The following is a 23,346-nucleotide window of genomic DNA, read 5'->3' as shown; positions in this document are numbered from 1 at the left end:
AGCTGGGCCATCAGGGAAGCCCAAGAATACTGGAATGGGTAGCATATCCCTTCTCCAGTGGATCTTCCCAACCCAGGAATTGAACCCGGGTCTCCTGCATTGCAGGTGGATTCTTAACCAACTGAGCTACATCAGATCAGAACGGTTCACTCGTGTCCGACTCTTTGTGACCCCATGAATTGCAGCACGCCAGGCCTCCCTGTCCATCACCAACTCCCGGAATTCACTGAGACTAACGTCCATTGAGTCAGTGATGCCATCCAGCCATCTCATCCTCTGTCATCCCCTTCTCCTCCTGCCCCCAATCACTCCCAGCATCAGAGTCTTTTCCGATGAGTCAACTCTTTGCATGAGGTGGCCAAAGTACTGGAGTTTCAGCTTTAGCATCATTCCTTCCAAAGAAATCTCAGGGCTGATCTCCTTCAGAATGGACTGGTTGGATCTCCTTGCAGTCCAAGGGACACTCAAGAGTCTTCTCCAACACCACACTTCAAAAGCATCAATTCTTCGGCACTCAGCCTTCTTCACAGTCCTACTCTCACATCTATACATGAGCACAGGAAAAACCATAGCCTTGACTAGACGGATCTTTGTTGGCAAAGTAATGTCTCTGCTTTTGAATATGCTATCTAGGTTGGTCATAACTTTCCTTCCAAGGAGTAAGCGTCTTTTAATTTCATGGCTGCAGTCACCATCTGTAGTGATTTTGGAGCCCAGAAAAATAAAGTCTGACACTGTTTCCACTGTTTCCCCATCTATTTCCCATGAAGTGGTGGGACCGGATGCCATGATCTTCGTTTTCTGAATGTTGAGCTTTAAGCCAACTTTTTCACTCTCCACTTTCCCTTTCATCAAGAGGCTTTTGAGTTCCTCTTCACTTTCTGCCATAAGGGTGGTGTCATCTGCATGTCTGAAGTTATCGATATTTCTCCCGGCAATCTTGATTCCAGCTTGTGTTTCTTTCAGTCCAGCGTTTCTCATGATGTACTCTGCACATAAGTTAAATAAACAGGGTGACAATATACAGCCTTGACGAACTCCTTTTCCTATTTGGAACCAGTCTGTTGTTCCATGTCCAGTTCTAACTGTTGCTTCCTGACCTGCATACAGATTTCTCAAGAGGCAGGTCAGGTGGTCTGGTATTCCCATCTCTTTCAGAATTTTCCACAGTTTATTGTGATCCACACAGTCAAAGGCTTTGGCATAGTCAATAAAGCAGAAATAGATGTTTTTCTGGAACTCTCTTGCTTTTTCGATGATCCAGCGGATGTTGGCAATTTGATCTCTGGTTCCTGTGCCTTTTCTAAAACCAGCTTGAACATCAGGAAGTTCATGGTTCACGTATTGCTGAAGCCTGGCTTGGAGAATTTTGAGCATTACTTTACTAGAGTGTGAGATGAGTGCAATTGTGCGGTAGTTTGAGCATTCTTTGGCATTGCCTTTCTTTGGGATTGGAATGAAAACTGACCTTTTCCAGTCCTGTGGCCACTGCTGAGTTTTCCAAATTTGCTGGCATATTGAGTGCAGAGGGCATCAGAGGGCAAACACACTGAAACCATACTCACAGAAAAGTAGTCAATCTAATCACACTAGGACCACAGCCTTGTCTAACTGAGCTACATGGGAAGCCCTTATTCCATGAAAGATGAGACATTTAACACACTACCCTCAGCAGAGCTGGAATCAAGGCACACCACAGGAATGGACAAGGCACTCAAGTGGACTGAAGTCAGGAGTTCTAGACTTGACCTGCCACTAGCTTTTGATTTGTAAATATCGATTTTACAAGCTTCCACTCCCTTTCCTGTAAAATGGGGTAAATGGTGAGAGTCACCCCTCGAAGTCTGAGCTCCTGTGCCATTTTCTAAGGGCTGGCGGTGATTTCCAGTTACTCCTGTACACAAATTCTGCAAGATTAGACTACGACAGGATGCCTGCAATGCCGTAAACATCATACAGGCCTGGCAGTGCAATAAATATAAACCATCCGACGGTCCTCACTGTCCTTTATGCCTCCCCCACAGTAGAGCAAATTGTTTCACCTATGAGGCCAAGAATGTCATTCAGAAATGGGACAGCTCTTCTAAGTATCGGTTAAAATAACCAGCAGAAAGACTGGACACACTCGTGTTGGGCTAACTGTAGGGACTACTCTGCTGACACAGCCAAGCTGAGTTTGAGCACAAGTTACAACTAACTGCAGAGCTCCTCCCTGGGCAGCTCTGGCTGCAGACCATGTACCGCCCCCTTCGGCAACGCTCACACACGGATGACAGCAGTGATGCAAACACAAACTGAGAGGGTCGTCTCTCAACAAAGAGGAGACGCACGAGATCGCCTCTCCTGGTTATTACAGCTTCCGAGCTTCGGCACACCTTCCGAGTCACTCTAGGCAAGCAAAGGTGCCCTGTGAAGTTTGGGGCCTTGGCTGAAAGAAATGAAGGTTTGGCAAGTGCTGGAAGTGTGAACATTTCATAACCTCGGGGATTTCAGGCACTGGGATTTCAGCTTCACTGGCACTCCTGCATTCTCGGCACTCATAACAAACAGCACACCATGCCGTGCCCTGATTCTGAATCTCCTTCAGGAGTGACGGCTTCTTTGCCCCAACAGTCCCTCCCCTCCTCACCGGTAACGTGTGTGCCTGTCAGAGACTTCGCGTTGCTCTCCAGTTTCTCTTTGGAAGACATCCCCCCACTTCCCTCTGGCATCTAGAACATACTTTAGTTCTTAGCGAAAGTTGCGCAACTTTACAACCATCTGAGTAAACAAGGTAGGAAGCTGTTTTTTATAACTGAAAAAAAAAAAAAACCCAAAACAACCTATTTACAAATTTACCTGGGAGTTCTGGCAATAGACATCACTCACATTTATGTATGTGGTCTAGAATTTGTCCCTCCTAGAAACCAGGACTTCAAATATTTCCATTCTGAACTCACCTAACGATTTTTTCACATTCTCTTGATCCAGTTAATTTTTTTTAATCTTTGGTGTGGCATGCGGGATCTTCCTCTCCCGACCAAGGATTAAATCTGTGCACCCTTCAGTGGAGGCATGGAGTCTTAACCACTGGACGACCAGGGAAGCCCCCTCAACCTAGCTTTAAAGGCATTTTCTAGACTATGTGATGAAGGCCCACGTGTTGAAGCCCGCCTCGACCCGCTCTGGGTGCAGAGTCAAGGTTGGAGTGGAACCGGCTCTTGGCTCGTATCCCCTCCCTGCAACCAAGTCACCGGGACCTCGGCCAGTCGGCCGCTACAAGAGCAGGTAAGAAGAGTCCTCCGAGGCCCCAGAGTCTAATCTAGATCAAGGCTTCACCGTCTTGGCTTCATAACTGGAGTCCTACATGTTGCACCAATTTGGAAAATGAAGAAGCCAAGACTCTCCATCCCCCACCCCAGGCGACAGGCACGAGGCTGGGCTGCTGGGCTCTGGGAAGCAGCGGCCAGTGTTCTAGCTGGGCTGATCCAGATCCGAACCAGGAGGACAGCCGCCCGAGTCACGCTGGTGTGGCGCCTCCTGCCCCTCCAGCCACGACGAGAGACTGTGCCCCTCCTCTGGTGGACATGGGACAAAAGGGATCCAGGAGCCCCAGCACTACTACAATTAAACCCATTCTAGTCCCAAGGCCCCAGGCCCTGCTTTAGTGCCTCTGGTCTGCCTCGGGTGGCCAGTCCCTCTTCTGGGCCACCCAGGGTACAGCTGTGCTGAGGTCCCAGTCGCTCACTTTCACTTAAGCACCAGAGTCGAGGAACCCGAAGTCGAAAGGAACCGTGCTATCGTTGTTCAGTCGCTAAGTCGTCTCCCGACTCTTTGTGACCCTGTGGACTGTAGCCCGCCAGACACCTCTGTCCGTGGAATTCTCCAGGCAAGAATACTGCAGTGGGTTGCCATTTCCTCCTCCAGGGGGATCTTCGGACTCAGGGGTCAAACCCGTGACTCCTGCATTGCAGGCACCACTGAGCCCCCTGGGAAGCCTGAAAGGAATTTTAAGGACCAGCAATTCACCCCAAGGCATGAATCGCTACAACAACATTCCTGCAAGCTGCCTAACCTGCCCACATGAACCAGGAGGTCAGAACACACTCCTGAGAGAGGGTTCCCTTCTGGAATAAATGTCACACATCCCTGGATACCATAATCTGTACACATCTTGAGTGAACACAGGTAGACTCTGCCAGCAGAAAACGGGGGTAAGTTACAGATGTTAAAAGGTGAAGTTGTTCAAAGTGAACATGTTCTGTAGCATCCAGCTTCTTAATTTAGGCTAAATTTCAGGTATGTCCCGCTTATTCAGCTCACTAACCCATCCATGTCATGGGAAATTTCAGGACAAGTAAAATAAGACAGCTCCAAAAATATTTCATTCTCTTTTAGGCTTTTTCATAAACTTGCTCCAAAAAAAGGTAATAAGAAAAGCTCTCTAAACGCATGAAACATTGTCCTCTTTTCCAGAGGGCAGTCACCAAATAGCCTTCCATCCCACCTGCACCGCGGAGAGATGGAATTTTTAAGATCCCGCAGAACACCCGTGGTCCTCTTTGAAAGGCTTGGCGCTAAAGTCAGACTTTTCTTTGAAAGGTTTAAAATGCTAAGAAAAAGAAAATAGTCTTGGGAGCTCTTTTAAAAAAAATAACCAAGTTGTTTCCATAACTAAGAAGACAACCGATGCTTTCATTATTAAATTGGTTTAGAAGAGCACTACTCATTTGAGTACTACTTTTGATTTCTCCCACTCTGAAGATACATACTGCCTTCACACTTAACAGAAACAAGCATGATTTATTAAAATGATCAAGAAGTTAAAGATGACAAGAGAAACCACTGCTAGGTATTAACATATTACAGGATAACAATTCTTGCCCTTTAAAAACACACATTCTGTGCTCGCTTCGGCAGCACATATACTAAAATTGGAACGATACAGAGAAGATTAGCATGGCCCCTGCGCAAGGATGACACGCAAATTCGTGAAGCGTTCCATATTTTTCTATGTTCTTTGTGTGTTAGCATTAAATTCTTCATTTGGACACTTTGCCAACAACCACAATTTAAACAAGAGAATTGAGAGACGTATCTTTGCCTCCAGTGGAGTAGAGTATGAGCCGATATCCTTGCCCTTCTCTTGTAACTGAAAGCAGTTTAAGGGACTTCCAGGGAAACAGGAAGTGCCACCTGAAGACGTTTAGATACTGTGTGTGATGAAAACGATTAGTGAGGGCGGATACTAATAACGATGCGCCAGCCAACTGAATTCAGACTAAAGGGAAGGACCAAGTTCTGTTGTTTGATCAATTTTAACCCTTTGTAAAAACCTTTTCCTGTTCGACATCGACTCATTTTTATGTAAACATTGGAATAAAGTTTATCTATGAATACAAAAAAAAAAGAAAGAAAAAAGAAAAACACACATTCTAAAAGAAAACTCAAGTATATATTAAATTTTCTTTTAAACGATCGTGTAGGTTAGCAGTTCTGAAACTAAATTTTGAGTATTATAAGAATGAACAAGCAATTGTGAATAGTGAGTGCTCAGTTTCTCACAGTCAGAGAAGGAAGTTACAAATACAGAAACGGAAAAGACTCAGATGAGTGCTGGACAGCTGAACTGGAATCAGAAGCATCAGTAGGAACCCATGGTTTTTAAGAAGAGAGAGACAGAAATACAGATAAAATGGAAGTATGGAAAGGGAAAGAAATGCAGAGAAGAGAAACAGAAAGAGAGAAATCGAAAGAGCTAGAGAGACAGAAGGAGAAACAGCTTCGGAGCTAGAAAGACAGAGAGGTGTGAGCACACACCCCTCGCATGTTAATTTCCTCACTCTGCTCATGGAGTGGGCCTGAGAGCAATGATAAGCCAACAGCATCCCACTTCTGACACATCTTGGGCTTCCCTTCTGGCTCAGCTGGTAAAGAATCTGCCTGCAATGTGGGAGACCTGGGTTCAAAAGATCCCCTGGAGAAGGGAAAGGCTACCTACTCCAGTATTCTGGCTGGAGAATTCCATGGACTGTACAGTCCATGGCATCGCAAAGAGACACGACTGAGTGACTTTCAATTCACTTCACTCCACTCGATTTTTTAATATAATTCTCGACTAAAAGGAACCATCAGGGCTCTTTGGGGAAAATGGCTTTTTCTAACACTGGAACAAGGAACATACTAGATGAGCCTGTGACGCCTTCTTGGGCTGGAAAGCAGAGACATGCTCAGAGAATGATGTCAAAAGGACACAGAAGTCATCCTGAAGGAACATGGGCCACATTAGGAATCGTTTGAGCAACAAAATAAATGGGCTTCGTAATGAACTATCACCCACAGAATAAGAACTCACGAGTCCACACTGACATAAATAAATGAATAAACAAATAATGAAGGCGAAAAAGCTCAGTTTTACAGAAGAATCCCAAACGTTAAATGTAGGTGGAATCTTGGAATTAGAAAAATCACCGTTTGGTTACCACCACTAAGAATCATGCCAGGATGCTGAAATTGGTAGGTGGATGTGTGATGAGAAGCAGACTGCACACGGTCTCCAAATATCTCCCCATATATTTTAAATGATAGGGGGAAAACCATAATTTTACAAAAGACATCAGGACAGTCACCACCTCGTAAGTTACCCGATTTAACATCACTAGTCATGGGAAAACTCTTCTGTCTGCTGCTATGAGGTCCTGAGGAAGACACACAGCACTTCTGTGCTCCTCCCGCCACAAATGCAGAACTGGAGCCTAACCCGAAGGAAACACCAGACAGATCCGAACTGAGGGGTGTTGTGCAAAACACCTATTTCCTTGTACTTCACAGAAACGTCGTGGATGCGAAGGCCAAGGAAGGGCTGAGAAGCTGCTTCAGATCCAAGGTGATGAAGGACAAAGGACAAGGAGGTGCAGCGTAACTGAGGTTGGATTCTGAGCTAGAATTTTTTTTTTTTTTAATTAAAAAGATCCTTAGTGGAAAAACTGATGAACTTTTAATGTTACAAGTTAGATTTGGTAATTATATCGTGGCTAGCCCTGTTTTTAGTAGGTACTGCTGAAGTATTTGGAAGTAAAGGGTATGACATTGTCAACTTACTCTTAAAAGGCTCAGAATAAAAACGTGTGTGTGTATGGAGAGAGAGAACAATAAAGCAAATCTGGTAAAATGTTAACTTTGGTGGGATCTGAGGGAACTGTATGTGGAAAAATCTTTGTACTATGTTGCAACTTTGCATAAGTCTAAAATTATTGCAAAATCAAAACTCTAAATCATTTTTTAACTTGCCACTTGTCCACAGAAACCAGGAAAATTACACTCCTTCAGTGTTAATCATTAACTTCTGGGACACACTGAAATCATTCATTGCAGCTACAACTCATCATAACAAAGGGAAAATCATACATAATACACGTTTGATATTGGCAGTCACAAACTAAATTAAAGGGGGGAAAAAAACCACGTATGATTCATTTCACCTCTCTTCAAGCTCCATTTAGAACAAGGAAGGCTCAGAGGTAGTAAAACCTTGAAACAGCAAAGTGTAAAGAGTACTTAGAATGCCAAGACAGTCATGTGACATTCACTAGACAAATGATCACATCCCTCTGGGCCAGAGTTTCATCATCTGGAAAATGAAGGGGCTCTATCAGATTACTTCTGCGGTCTACTCTAATTTGTACATCATGAAAATCTGTAAATTCATTTCATAATACAAATATTTATCGCTTGCTTTACAAAATATAGATCTCACTCAAACCTCGAGTTCAAACACAACAACAAGGAACTGGCCAATAAGTTGTCACTAGGTTTCCACGCTAATTGTTTCCTCCTCTTTCCTCCATCCCAGGCAAGAATACTGGAGCGGGTTGCCTTTTCCTCCTCTGGAGGATCTTCCTGGCCCAGGGATTGAACGTGTGTCTCCTGCATTGGCAGGCGGATTCTTTACCACTGAGCCACCAGGGAAGCCCTCTGTTATTTCTCAGAGTTTGGAAAACAAAGATTTCCTTGTGTTTTTAACTTTCTGTAGCTTGACCAACGTCACCAACAAGCATATCCGTGCATTCTGAGTATCAGACTGCTAGACCCGTAAACACGGCAGTTAATTCCAAAACTTACCGTGGGCCAGTAACATCTTTTAAAATACAATATGCACAACAGAATACTTTTTTTTTTACAACAAAATAATTCGCATAGATTCTTCTACTAAAGAAAGTTCAGTGGTACAATAAACACGATTGATATCCACGTAAGTATTAACTTTTATTCAGCCGGCTTTCATAAAGGAAATCAGGTTAAGTAACTTATCTGATAAACCTGAATTGCTAAGGTTCCTTTCTGTTCTGTTTTTCAGTTTAGACAATATCATTCTTACAGGAGGACCCTATGCTGTGATGCTGTCATTATTTCAGGACTGAAATAGCACAACATACAAAGCCAACCATTTTTTTGCAGGGGCTACTCACCTGAGAGCTCTTGCCACACTTAGCGTCTCCCGAAACGATCACAATTTGACTTTGAAGCAGCTTCTCCATAAAGGAGTATTTTTCCTTCCATATTGGAAGGTCTTCTCTTTCTTTCAGAAGTTTATAGTAACGTGATGAATACGGCAAGCCATCGAAAGGGTTAAGTTCCAAGTCCTCACACGCCAGAATTCCCTCCTCATCCCCGTCACTGGAATCCAGGGACTCGGGGAAATAGCGTTTTTCGGAGGAAGAGTTAGGACATTCCAGGGCTGCTGCTTCCATCTTGTCCAAGGGAGCTTAAGCCGCCGGCATTCTCCCACAACAACCCACTGCAAATAGAGCCGTCTCCACACACAAACTCAGACGTTCCAGCCTGCGGGACTGCAGGCCAAGGCCCGAGCCAGCTGAATTCCCCTGGTCTGCATCTGTTCTCTGCTGCGTCGGCTGCTGTGCTCCAGCGCTCTCCTGTGCATTCAGTGATGGTCGATAAAGCTGGACGCAAACTAAACAAGAAGGAAAGTCAGGTACACAGACACACGAGACGCTCAAAAGAAAGAGCGACAGGCATTCCAAAACAAAAGCCCGATTTCTTCTGTTAACGGGTTACTGTCTGGCATTTCTGCTGCCTGTTTAAAAGGCCAGGAATAATACAGGCTCGCTCTTCGGGTTTGGTTGGTTGCCGTTTCTCCCTGGCCAGTTTAAGCACGAGCCCACCCGGGACCTGGTTCTCTCTGCTGACCCCTGTCCCAGGTCCCCGCATCTTGATTGACAGCGGAATCGGGAGCAACAGGCGGACATTGTGAGCGTGAGGCTCCATCACGTGGTCACTAATCCCACCACAAAGGAGACGGCAGACCCTCTAACAGGGAAAACTGCTGAGGGCCTGGCGAGTGCTCCCCCACACTGGCTTCAGAAAGCCTACTATTTATTTATTTAGCTTAAAAGAGTATTACATTTTCTTATTCATTTTACACTTGCCTGTGCTAATTTACAAAGCCAAGTGAGTGAATTTATTATTTTTTCCCATCTGAGGCTATGCTAGCTTTGGTTAATGAGGTCTTTTATTTGTTTAACTACACCAGAAATCTCAAGCATATTTCTTGAGATTCCTGTGTCTTAAGCCCAACATGTTAGATTTAAGAGGCAACAAATTACAACACTTAGTTTAAATGAAGAAGAGAAAAACTGCCTAAGAAAGGGTAAAATTTACACTAGGAATAGTCTGTATGTGTCAGGGAAGGGATCCTTCCTTTTCCAATCACTGGTGGTTTTTAAAAAATTCAATCAGTATTGCTGGAAATAAGCACCTTTTCACATTAACCAAGGGAAAACTAAAAGCAAAGAAAAACTCAAGTAAACAGAGCGCAGAATAAACTACATTCCATGATATCTTGTCACTCAGATCACTCTTTTTATGGCACCTCATGTATCAGAATTGTTGCTCGAGATTGTCAGAGTTAGTAGTCTCAAACGGCTAGCTTCTAACCATAAGTAATAAAAACAAAACAAAACACTTCTCCACTGGTCAAGTCAGGCTCCAAGGAAACAGTCCCTCACTTAAGAAACAATCTTGAGTGCCTTTCCAGGGCTTAAACTAATACACGAGGCGCTGGTCACACACGTAAGGATACTCTGGGCGTAGGACGAAGACTGTTACAGAACTTTTAAAAAGTCACAGATCACAAGCGGGAGACCCTGATCTCCAGGGTGGGGAAAGAACGTTTCGAGGGCAGAGTTCTTCAAAATTCATTCTGAAAGCCACTGATTCAAAATTCCAACGGAACTGTCAAGGTGTGATAATACAAATGTAACGCGCGTTAACTCCACAATTCCGCAGAGACCAGATCCACAGAAGACTCCAAAAGCACGACAGCCTGAGACCACAGCACACGGCGGCCTTGCGACGCTGCCCAAGAATCAGAACCCTCTACTGCTTAAGAGAAGTTAACGCTTAGTTTTGTGTTCAGCTTTTGTTTTGTTCTGATTAGAATCCCTTCCAAGGGATCTCATCTTACATGTAAATTAAATTACTGTTACTATGACTGATGATTGCCTTAGGTACTGTTTCTGAATTGTTTTCAGTTCAGTCGCTCGGTCATGTCTGACTCTTTGCCACCCCATGGTCGCAAATTGTTTTATCTTAAAAAAAAAAAAAAAAAAGCAGCACCATTACTATTACCAAACACGTGTCCTTGAAATGTTTCTCTTACAGTACTCCCTAAAAGCGTAATCATCTTGTAATCAAAGTCTTACTTGGAAAGTACTGACCACGTTGAATCCTCGGGAACAGTCACGTTTTCTGAATAGGCATCTTTCTAGAAGAAAGCTAAGGCTGACCTTGCCTCTTTTTACACAAACCATGTGTACAGATACACATCACCTACTTATCTGTTCTGGTGATTCAGAGATGACCCATGGAGCGGTGGACTCTACTTCCTCTCCCTGTGAATCTGAGCTTGCCCCGTGACTTGCTGTGACCACAGGAATGCAGTGAAGTTATGCTGGACTACTTCCGAGGCATTCAATCACTTGAAAACACTCTCCCTTGGAGCCAACTGTCATTCAGTGAGGTGGAGAAGCCACGAGGAAGAGACCGAAGCTTGGCATCTGCTGATAGAAGGCTTAGCCCGCCAACCATGTGGGTGAGTGGTGGAAGGCGGCCCACCCCGGCACAGCCTCCAGACGACCACCGGCCCGGCCGACAGGACGTCTGCACAAGGAGCGGCCACGGGAGCCCAGGCACCTGGAGAACCACGGGACGGGCCACCAAGTTCCAGCAGCAGAAAACCAGACTTCTGCCGGCGAAATAGAGCACACTCGGGATTTAACTTTTTCTTCATGACTCAAGGTCCATTGGAGAAGACTCGAGAGTCCCTTGGACTGCAAGGAAATCCAACCAGTCCATCCTAAAGGAAATCAGTCCTGGGGGTTCAATGGAAGGACTGATGCTGAAGCTGAAACTCCAATACTTTGGCTACCTGATGTAAAGAACTGACTCATTGGAAAAGACCCTGATGCTAGGAAAGATTGAAGGGAGGAGGAGAAGGGGACAACAGAGGATGAGAAGGTTGGATGGCATCACTGACTTGATGGGACATGAGTTTGAGTAAACTCCGGAAGTTGGTGATGGACAGGGAGGCCTGGTGTGCTATGGTCCATGGGGTCGCGAAGAGTCAGACACGACTGAGCGACTGAACTGAACTGAATTGAACTGAACAAGGGCACCAATGCACTGGCTCCTGTAACAGAATGAGGTTTCCAGATTTCCCTGAAATGACGGGGGTCAGAGGCCAGACTGTGGCCACAGAGCCCTCCTTGCCCGGGGATGTGGCCCCCACGTCACACGGTCGCTCTTCCCTGGTGAGGCTCCCATCTGCTTCTCCCACTCTCCTACACGGTGCTGAGAACCAGGCAGCCTTGTTGCACAGAAACGCCTGTGAAGGCTGAGTCCACAAAGGGCTCTACGCTGACCCCAGTCTGAAGGGTAAAGCGATGAAGCCTGCGACACCTATTTTCAGCTCTCTTGGGACCTGTTTTTCTTTCTTTTGGTCTATCTTTATTTATTTGGGCTTCCCTGCTGGCTCAGTTGGTAAAGAATCCACCTGCAATGCAGGAGACCCCGGTTTGATTCCTGGGTCAGGAAGATCCCCTGGAGAGGGGAAAGGATACCCACTGCAGTATTCTTGGGCTTCCCTGTGGCTCAGCCGGTAAAGAATCTGCCTGCAATGCGGGAAACCTGGGTTCGATCCCTGAGTTGGGAAGATCCCCTGGAGAAGGGAAAGGCAACCCACTCCAGTACTCTGGCCTGGAGAATTCCACGGACTGTACAGTCCATGGGGTCGCAACGAGTTGAACACGACTGACCGACTTTCACTTTATCTATTTAACTGGAGGATAACGGGCTTTACAATGTTGTGCTTCTGCTGTACAACAACACGAGTCAGCTGTGAGCATGCGTATGTCCCTTCCCTCTCGAGACCCCCAGCCCCTCATCCCGTCCCTCCCAGGCATCACGGAGCGTCAGGCTGGGCTCCCCGCGCTGTACAGCAGCTTACAGCAGCTTCCCACTGGCGGTTTTACGCAGGTGGTGGTATGTGTCAAGGCTGCTCTTTAGATTTGTCCCGCTCTCTCCTTCCCCTGCTGTGTCCACAAGACCCTTTTACTGTCCTACAGACTGAGTTCCCGATTTGGAGGGGCACGTGGCTGAGTTTTGAGTCTACCAACTCGCAAGACAGACACACACACCTCTCCTCACTGATTCAGCAACTGGCGGAATCCGTGTCAATCACTTGCTCCTGTCATCGTTGTTCAGTCACTCAGTTCTGTCTGACTCTTCACGACCCCATGGACTGTAGCCCGCCACGCTCCTCTGTCCATGGGATTTCCCAAGCAAGAGTACTGGAGTGGGCGGCCGTTTCCTTCTCCGGGGTATCTTCCTGACCCAGGGATTGAACCTGAGTGTCCAGGACTGGCAGGTGGATTCTTTACTACTGAGCCACCAAGGAAGCCCCACTTTCCCCCAGATGTAATTAAATACACACAAGAGATTCCTGTCCTGGCCTTTGGCAAATTTAATAGTAGCAACCTAAATAAGGGAAAACAAGTAATACAGGCTACACGTCACTCAAAATAAAAATGTTACCCGTCCTGATATAAATATAAACTACATTCTATGACAAGAATTTTAAATCTGAAAGCAAACTGGCATTTCTTCATTTTTCAAAGCTATCCTACATGAGACTGTAGATCACATAATTTGTCAAAGACTGCTCTCTGAAGTGAATCTATTACAACTCTTAAATGAGCATTTACGAAAATAATACATTATCCAGCATAACATGAAACTGCCTCACCAAGAAAAGAATCAGAAGTTAACACGTGGCTAATGAGCTACATGTTGGCCATTTATATTTTGGCTCTGGGCCAGTAATTCTAGAAATGTAAATGAAGTCCATAGACAAGGATAAAGCTTTCAGGGACTAAGTCAAATAACGTGGTGAAATTTGTCCTGAATAACCGTTCCACCGTTTGATGCTCCTCTTCTGCATTTCCCCGTCACGTTCAACAGAATATCAATGGGTGCTTCACACCTACCAAACCTCACCTGTACAATTTCAGCAAGTGCACAGGTCTGGCGGCCCCCCAACACTGAGTCTCTCTGTAAAAGGCTGGTGAGCTCTCATCCTGTTTCGCGGCTCTGATGCCACCGTTTGTGGAGGTCTCCCCATTTATATGTCCCGTCAAGCCTCTCTCCCGGAACCCCAGTCTCGTGTATTCAACTACCTACTAGTCATCTCCAATGTGGATACTTAGCAGACATTTAAAACTGTATGTACCCAAAGCTGAGCACTGACATCTGCCCCAAAGCCATACATCTGGGCTGCTCATCTTCTTCCTTTTAACTGCTCAGACCCCAAAATATGAACGTAGTATTCTTCATTTTTCTTTATCTCAAATCCCATCTCTGATCCATCAATGGACTTGCCAGACAGAACAGCAGCATCCAAAGATGTGCGTGTCCAAAGGCCTGGGATCTTCAAAATGTACTCTGCTTGACAAGAGGGCTGCAGATGTGATCAAGTTGAGGACCTTGGCCAAGGGAGATCGAGCTGGTGGGTCTGAGCTAATCGCAGGGTCTGAAAATCAGAGACCCCTTCTCAGGTTTAGTCAGAGGGGACACGACCGTGGAAGAAGGGTTGGGGAGATGTGATACTGTTGGCTCTGAGGAGGGAGGGCGGGCTTGTGAGCCACAATGTGGTGATCTCTAGAAGCTGGGAAGCCAAGGAAAGGAATTCTCTCCTAGAGTGTCTAGAAAGCACCATAGCCCTGCCTGATTTTAAACAAGTGATGAACATTTAAAAACGTGTATTTTAATTTTTATTTCTTTATTTGGCTGTGCTAGGTCTTAGTTGCAACACGTGGGATCTCTAGTTGAGACTTGTAGCATTAACTCTTAGTTGGGGCCTGTGGGATCTAGTTCCCTGGCCAGGACTCCAACCCGAGCCCCCTGCATTGAGAGTGCAGAGGCTTAGCCACTGGGCCACAGGGAAATCCCAAACCATGACAAACTAACTTCTAACTGAAGCAAATTATGATAATAAATTACCACTAAATTTGCGGTAATTTGTTACAGGAGCAATAGTTAACTAATACATCTGGTCATGCCCGTTCTACCTTCAAAATATATCAAAACCCCCGTAACTTCCACCATGAACAGCCAGTCTGAGCACTAACCTCTCATCTGGATTACTTCAGCAGCCTCGAGACTGGCCTTGGTTCCACCCTTAGTCTCTTGAAGTCAAAGAGATCCTGGTAAAGTCTACTTAGGTCTCCTCTGCTCAAAACTTTCTCATGATTTAGAAACTTCACCTTACTCCAAGGAAAAACCACAATCCTTAACAGGACCTGCAAGGCCTGTGGGATGCAGAGGCATCACCTCCCTGCCCGTTTCCCTGGCTCCCTCTCTCACTCACACTTCTCTGCTCAAGCGGCCCCCTCACTGTTCCTCAAACACACGGCACACACCTGCTTCAGGACTTCATACCCGCTCTGCTCTCCGCCTGAAACGCTCCTTTCCTCCGATACCCAAACAGCCAGCTCCCTTATTTTCCTAAAGACCTTCCTCAAACGTCAACTCTGCCACGGGGGTTTCCTGCCCCGGGTCTGCCCTGTCTGAACCTTCAGCCATGCCCTTGTGCCCCACACCCACTCCCCTAGCTCCTTCGCCTGCTCTGTTTCCTCTTCACATCTGTTTACTGTTGGAGCCCTCCACCGGAAGGCAGGCACCTCGAGTTGGGAAGGTGTCTGTTTTTCTCCCTGCCTTTACGGCAGAGTTGGCACATGGAAAGCATTCAACAGATACTTGCTGAATGAATCAATGATGTTGCTAGCACACCAGGGTACTGCTGTTCAACTATCCGGGTTGCCCTCTGTTCAGTCAGTGACCAAGTCCTTCAAATGTCACCGCATTCTGTCCCTTTCATCTCGCCTTTCATCCCAGACGTCCGTGGCCACCTGCCTGTCTCCCCAGGCGCTCCACTGCAATCCTCGTGCACAGATCTGCACTTTCATTATATTACTCTACTTAAAGTTCCAGTTGGCTGACTACCGGTGCATCAATAGAGCTGAAACACTTCTGTTAGGAACTCACTATGTTTCTGGATTTCAGTGACTTTTTTGCCCCCGAATATGACACAGAATAGACCCTTGCTGTTTTTAAAGGTTACGGCCTGAGAGTCTGGTGAATTAGCACATCCATCAACTGAAATATCTGCGAGCTTAAGTTTTTGCATGAACCATACGCTGAAATCACAAATTAGCTCCTTTTTCAACATTTCTTAGAGCTGCTTTTTTCTTGATGAATGAGAAGAGTGGTTGTGTAGAAAATCAGTTACACTGAGATTCACACAGCAGCGTGCCTCAAGCACGCTCCAGCAGCAGACCCCCTGATCTTTCCGGTCACTTGTCAATAACCAATATGAGGAGGCAACATCCCTAAGGATTAGGTAACTACTGAACCATCTGTACTACACACTATCTTTCCTTTCAGTCTCTCTACTCGAACCATCATCGAGCTATATCCTCTTTGGCAATTTCCACAGTCTGAACTCAGATACAGTGGGTCTTGATTAGCAATCAGAGGTTGAATCACCTTCTGTCCTTTGGGGATTTTATGCTTTTAAGACTAACATCTGATTGTGTTTTATTACAGGTATTATTCTCAATCTAATAGGTTTTCTCTATTCTCAAGTCTTCTCATCTTCAATGCCTGCATTTTCATGTCTTCCGTTTTCTTATTCAACTAATATTTGAGTGTCTACTAAGTATCTGGCCGGTGAACATACGAGTGACATGTGAACAGGCAGGGCTGGGTCCCGTCCTCATGGGGCTTACAGTCTAGCTGAAAACGAAGGTGGGGGTCAAAAAAGACTCTTAATCTTGTAGTCAAATAAGGAAGACTTCCTGGTAGCTCAGATGATAAAGAATCTGCCTGCAGTGCGGGAGACCTGGGTTCAATCTCTGGGTCAGGAAGATCCTCTGAAGAAGAGAATGGGTACCCCCTCCAGTGTTCTTGCCTGGAGAATCCCATGGACAGAGAAGCCTGGTGGGCCACAGTCCATGGGGTTGCAAAAAGTGGGACACGACTAAGTGACTAACACTTTCACCTTCTTTCAAGTAAGCAGAAGAAGGAAGAATGACAGGTATGCAATAGAAAAAAGAAAAGATCCAGGGACAGGTGCATTCACAGATGAGACAAGGGCCAAATCAGGGAAGACTGGAATAAGCTACTAATAAAACTATTAAGTTTTATTTTAAATGCCATGGGCCTAACTCAGTCACTTCTTGATTAAAATTTTTATCTTTTAAACATTTTGCTTTTCTTTACAATTTTGTTAAATCTAATGTGTTACTCAATTTTCCAAATATTACCTATGATTTTTCTAATATCTACCTTCAGCTTTCTTAATTACTAGTGCATGACAAGTTCTAGGAGAGCTGGTGCCAACTGAATGTAAATGGCAGAATGGAATGGGTACTGGAATTAGGAGCAAGCTTACCGAATAGGGCAGTAAGAGAAACCAGCAAATCACATTCAAGTGAAAAATTATCAGAAATATTAAAAACTAAACACCACTTCTTGACTATTTAAAACTATTTTCACAAAGGCCTGTGAAAATAGGTCTTTTCTATGCTCTAACTCATAGCTGGTCCTTTTTCATCCCCACTGCTTAGGAAAAGTGCTCTGGGGAAAACACACTTACACAAACACCTTGCCTTTTAAACAATTATTCTTTTAATGTGACTGGCAAATTTGTTTTGACACTATTTATGTGACCAACGCATTTTTCTTGAAGAATTTGTGCTAATTTTTATTGAAAGTTTTTAAAATAATTTAATAACTATTTAAAGTCTCTTCATATTCTGCAGAAGAGGAAATTATTTATTATTCAAATGTTTGCAAACAGAATTAAATGGAGAGTCCAGTAATTTCTTAAAAATCCTAGAGGATGTCCCTGGTGTTCAGTGGTTAAGAGTACACCTTGCAATGCGGGGGACACGGGCTCGATCCCTGGTTCTGGAAGATCCCACATGTTGCAGAGCAACTAAGTCCAAGTACCACAATCACTGAGCCCATGCTCTGGGGCCCTTGAGCTGCTACTGAAGCCCGAGTGCCTAGAGCCTGAGTTCTGCAGCAAGAGAAGCCACCCGAAGGAGAAGCCTGTGCCCCACAGCAAAGAGCAGACACCGCTTGTGCATCTAGAGCAAAGCCCCGCCACACAGCTACAAAAACCCAGCACGGCCAAAAATAAGTAAGTCTTTCTAATGGATGTGAATCTGAGCAAACTCCCGGAGACAGTGAAGGACAGGGAAGCCTGGGGTCCTGCAGTCCTTGGGGTCACAAAGAGTCGGACACGACTTAGCGGCTGAACACTGAACAAGGGGAGTGACTTAGTAAAAAGAAACATCTGTCTAGGTGGAATCTTTGGAACAACGCTGGACACTAACGCAAACTCAGCACATGGACTCGACACATTCACTCAGGCTTTCACGTGACGTCCTCTAGCTCTAGGTTTATGACAGACTTCCTAAGGTCAAGATCCACTTCTGAGTCTTCTCTGCAGAGTTTACAACGTAACACAGGCCTTTGCTAAGATTATGTGACCAATAATAAACAATATACTCGTGAACCATGATGACAAGGTTTAGAACAAAGGAAGGTTAATGAGGCATTACAAGTGAATAATGACTGTCCTCAGAATAGAGGGCTGTTATTTCTTTGGAGAACAGGATCATTAGTTTCATATTCCACACCAACCCTATTCAAAGTGCTTGTTTGTGACACGATAAGGAGCTTGCACTGCAGTGTAAGTTAACTGGCTGCTTCCTTCCCTGAAGAAATCCTGCTATTACCCTGAACAAACAGTATGACTAGGGCCACAGTCTATTTACATTCTGGCACCAGCTCCTAATCTCACTGCAAACCAGTAAGAGTCTGTGGACTGACACTGGTCTGCACACTGCACTTTGAAAACAAAGGTCCTATCCAACCACCGAAGCTGGACTAGTACTAAGGACAGCGATAATGATAATGAGGATGATTCTACCAATTAGCCTTTACAGAGTGCTTACTGGGCGCCAGATGCTAGAAGTACTTAAGCACTTTATATGGATTATTTCATTTAAACTCTTAAGGACCCCATGAGGGTTTACTTTATTATTTCCATTTTTTTTAATGAGGAAATTTAAGCCTTCAGAAGCTTAGTTAATTCACTCAGCTTTGAGCTGCTCAGCTGGGGTAGAGCAGGTGCTGAAGTCCTGCAGTCTGCTCTCAGCTTCGCCCCAGGTACGTGTCCCAGGCACGGGTCTAGGGTGTGCTCGACTGTGTCGCACCACGCTGCTCCCTGCCCGCGTTAAAGAATTGCAGCAGGCTCCCGCGGCAACACTGTGGGTAGAGAACCACTCGACATTACAGGAGGTACCAGGCAGGGTGGCCGGGAAAACATACCATATGACAACAGTTCTTCACGGAAAGGAAAACATAGCTGTAATCCCCCATATTGAGAGCTGCAGTCAAATATCTAATACGAAAACTTTATTTTCCAGGTGTATTCTATTTTAATCAAAAACAATGGACTTAACATAACTGGGCTTTTAAGAAGATTACTCCTTTGCTTTCCTTTGTTTTAATTGGCTCAGAGCTCCCCAAAGCACATCCTATTGTATACTGTCATCCTGCTTATTTAACTTACATGCAGAGTACAGCATGTGAAAAGCCGGGCTGGATGAAGCACACGCTGGAATCAAGATTATTGGGAGAAACATCAATAACCTCAGATATGTAGACGACACCAGCCTTAGGTCAGAAAGTAAAGAATTCAAGAGCCTCTTGATGAAGGTGAAAGAGGAGAGTGAAAAAGCTGTCTTAAAACTCAACATTGAAAAAATGAAGAACATGGCATCAGGTCCAATCACTTCATGGCAAATAGATAGGGAAACAATGGAAACAGTGACAGACTTTTATTTTCTTGGGCTCCAAAATCACTGTGGATGGTGACTGCAGCCATGAAATTATAAACACTCGCTCCTTGGAAGAAAAGCTATGACAGACCTAGACAGCATATTAAAAAGCAGAGACATTCCTTTGCTGACAAAGGTCTGTATAGTCAAAGCTATGGTTTTTCCAGTAGTCACGTAGAGATGTGACAGCTGAACAATAAAAAAGGCTGAGCACCAAAGAACTGATGCTTTTGAACTGTGATGTTGGAGAAATTCCTGAGAGTCCCTTGGACAGCAAGGAGATCAAGCCTGTAAGTCCTAAAGGAAATCAACCCTGAATATTCACTGGAAGGACTGATGCTGAAGTTGAAGCTCCAATACTTGGGCCACCTGATTCGAAGAGCTGACTCATCAGAAAAGACCCTGATGCTGGGAAAGATTGAAGGCAGGAGGAGAAGGGGACGACAGAAGATGAGATGGTTGGATGGCATCATTGACTCAATGGACATGAGTTTGGGCAAGCTCTGGGAGTTGGTGACGGACAGGGAAGCCTGGCGTGCTGCAGTCCATGGGGTCGCAAAAAGTTGGACACAACTAAGCGACTGAACAACAACAACAATGGTTTCTAGTGGAAGAGCTTGGCAGGCTACAGTCCATGGGGTTGAAAAGAGTCAGACACAACCAAGCGATATCTCAATAATAATAATATACCAAACACAGCTTGAATAATCAATCCTGCACAATTTTTTTTCAAGAATCCTACATTCTACTGGCAATTTGCACATACAGAAAGACTTCCCAAGCTCAATCAATGTTTGTGTATCATAATAACATATTACTCCCTACATGTAAGTCTATAAATCAAGGGTTTTGTTAGAATTTCAAATGGCTGGGCCACTCAGTGCTTTTTAACACTATTTTGATGATTATTTTTACTGGATAATATTCTAAAAACTAACACTTGAGTAAAAGCAAAGTTAATAAAGTATACTAAAATATTAATTTGACTTATTTATGCAGTCTAGTTAGATATCTGAACAAAATGCGTGAGCCAATCAAAGTTGAAAACTAAAAATAGGCTATTGCCAGTCTCCTTAAAGAAGTCACCATATTTATTTTACCTACAACATACACAAAATGAACTTTCATACAACTTCTTTATCAGACAGTATTGCTTGGGGCATTATCATACCTCCTGAAGTTATATTCTACTTGAATTGTTGCTCTCAACGAGATTGTGAAAAACGAAAAATATGAGGAACCTTTTTCACTAAGTATGTGTGTGTGTGCGTGTTCAGTCGGTCGTGTCCGACTCTCTGCGACCCCATGGACTGTAGCCCGCCAGGCTCCTCTGTGAGTGGTATTCTCCAGGCAAGAGTACTGGAGTGGGCTGTCATTTCCTCCTCCATGCTAACGAAGTAATGGGTAGCCATTCTGCACCAACTTTATTAAAACAAGAATCAATCAATAAACTACGTTGCGCACTCTAAGGCAGGTGGAGGAAAACAGAACCATTTCAGGGACTGCCAACACACGAGCCCGGAAGAGCAGGGGTTCTGTTCTGTTCATCTCTCCAGATTTTCTGGTCCCTCCTCTCTAGTCTCTGTACCCCAGAGTTTTATCCCCAACCCTCTTCTCACTGCACATAACCTCCCCAGAGAATCTCACTCACATTTTAACTTCAATCACTGAGTGCTTCACCCGAGTTCCAGCTTCATCTCAGACTTCCTTCTACAGCACCAGAGCCACACGTCCAAGTACTACTTACGGGATGTCCCAACTTAGATAACAGGCAATTTCAGGGTTAACGTTCAAAACTGAACTTGTCATCTACCCCATTCTCACACTTCTGAGTAAGAAAACGCTTCTTTCACATTCCTGATTCAGCAACTGACAGAACAATGCCCGTCAGCAGGAAGTCATCCCTGGCTTCCCCCCACCTCCACCTCCAGCACCTCCAAGGCTGCTGATTTCACCTCGCTCAGCGGCCCCTCCTCCTGATTCCCGACACCATCACCACCAGAGCCTTCGTTATCTTATCATTTTTTCACAGAATTGCTGCAAAATCTCCAGTTTTGCTCTTCTGCCTCTATCTGCGGCTCTCCGTCAACATGACGTCATTCACAGGCTGCCGGTGATCTCTGTCAAATGCAAAACTGGTCATGTCACTGATTCAAGTGCTTTTTATTACCTTCAAGACAAAAGCCTCACTCCTGGGTTCTTTTTGACTTAGTCTGTATTTGCTTCTCCAGTCTTCCAGAATGTTCTCTCTGCTCCAACCACAATCCTATCCCCTGTACCTCTGCCCAGTCTCTTCCTCTGCCTGGGAGATTCCCCTGCCCTCACAGACAATCAATCCATGGAGTCATTTCCTAGTCCTGTCCCTCCTGGAGAAGAAATCCAGGTCCCAGGAAGTACCTAACACATTATAGGTGCCCACCGAATATTTGCTGTGTGTATGCTGGAGTTAATGACAACCCTTTACATTTAATACATTCTTTGTAATATACAAGGAATTTTCATTCACATCTATAATCACTTTTGACAACCACTGCAGGTTTTATCATCCTGAGTTATCAATGAGGAAATAATGGCCCCTGACTTTCCCAAGATGGAAGAGCAGGAATTAATGCAATCATCCCTAATTAAAGGCTTGTCCTCTATTATTATCCTACTTAATTATCAGGTACATACTGAAAACCCACTATGAGCTAAAAGGAATATAGAAGCAGCCTAGGTCATGGACTTAGCTCTAAAATGTTTAATCTCAACAGAGGCACAAGACCCATACACACAAAAAAATGAGAGAAAATTCTACAAGATAGTATAGTATATATACAAAATAGATAACCAATAGGGACCTACTGTATACACAGAAAACTATATTCAATATCTTATAATATTGAAAAGAATCTTTAAGGTAAAAGTATCTGAGAAGGAACATATATGTATATATATATGGCTAAATCACTGTACTATACACCTGAAACTAACACGATATCGTAAACTAACTATACCTCAATTAAAAAAAATTCTAAGAAAAAAAAAGAAAGTATAGTGTAGTATCGGGCTAAGTGCCAAAGTGCGTAGTGACCCAGGGAGGAACAGAAGTGCACTCAGTGGCACTCACCTATCCTGGGGGCTTCCTGGGCTCAGGGGGTAAAATATCCCTCTGCCAATGCATGAGATGCAGAAGACGCGGGTTTGACTCCTGGGTTGGGAAGTTCCCCTGGAGAAAGGAATGGCAAGCTGCTCCAGTGTTCTTGCCTGGAAAATCCCACAGACAGAGGAGTCTGGTGGGCCGCAGTCCAGGGGGTTGCAGGGTCGGACACGACTGAGTGACGGCATGAACACACGCGCGCCCACCCTGGAGAGGCCCTCCAGACAGGAGATGGGGGAGAGGGCAGCATGGCTCTGTAGCCCAGTTATACCATGAGTGATTAAAAGGGCTAACAGAGAGGCATTTCTTAAGTCCAACAATTTGAGTGCAGACCATGACAGGTCTGGAGGACAGAAAGGAAACAGCAAAAATGGAAATTTAATTGTTTTCTGTCTTTGAACAAATTCCTTCTGAGTTTTAGAAAGTAACAGAGGGAAGAGTTCCCTCACTATGGAAAAACAGAAATCCAGAAACAAAAATGAAAACTTCCTCTGACTTACGAGAGTAAGTTTATGAAACAGAAGTACATTCATCTGCTTTATTTTCCTTCTTTCCTTTTGAAATCATCCTACTTGAATTAAACCACGTTAACTTCCTAAGGGAATTACTTTTACTTTGAATTCTGATGTGGACAAGAGATTTAAACAAGAAGAAGAAAGGCCACCTCTGTCTCTTAATTGCTACCTTGTTATTTCCTGGGACAGTGCTTTGGCTTGCTACATGTAGTTGAGCATCAGCAAA

General features: G+C 44.7%; 1 protein-coding gene and 1 non-coding gene across 2 annotated transcripts in view; one reads left to right on the top strand and one right to left on the bottom strand.

Annotated features, from left to right (window-relative positions):
• Nucleotides 1-23,346, bottom strand: part of DHX32 (DEAH-box helicase 32 (putative)) — a 53,056-nt gene that overhangs the window by 26,904 nt on the left and 2,806 nt on the right. Inside the window, exon 2 of the mRNA XM_027529320.1 lies at nt 8,448-8,950. Coding sequence (XP_027385121.1) covers nt 8,448-8,729 — 282 coding nt within the window. The 5' untranslated portion in view covers nt 8,730-8,950. The remainder of the gene's footprint in view (nt 1-8,447; nt 8,951-23,346) is intronic.
• On the top strand, nt 4,884-4,990 carry LOC113884740. The gene has a single exon (XR_003509005.1). It is a non-coding gene; the product is annotated as a U6 spliceosomal RNA (small nuclear RNA).

This window comes from Bos indicus x Bos taurus, chromosome 26 (genome assembly GCF_003369695.1).
Source record: "Bos indicus x Bos taurus breed Angus x Brahman F1 hybrid chromosome 26, Bos_hybrid_MaternalHap_v2.0, whole genome shotgun sequence".
Taxonomy (NCBI): domain Eukaryota; kingdom Metazoa; phylum Chordata; class Mammalia; order Artiodactyla; family Bovidae; genus Bos; species Bos indicus x Bos taurus.
Note: the sequence above shows the minus strand (reverse complement) of the source record. Positions and strands in the feature narration are given on the sequence as shown.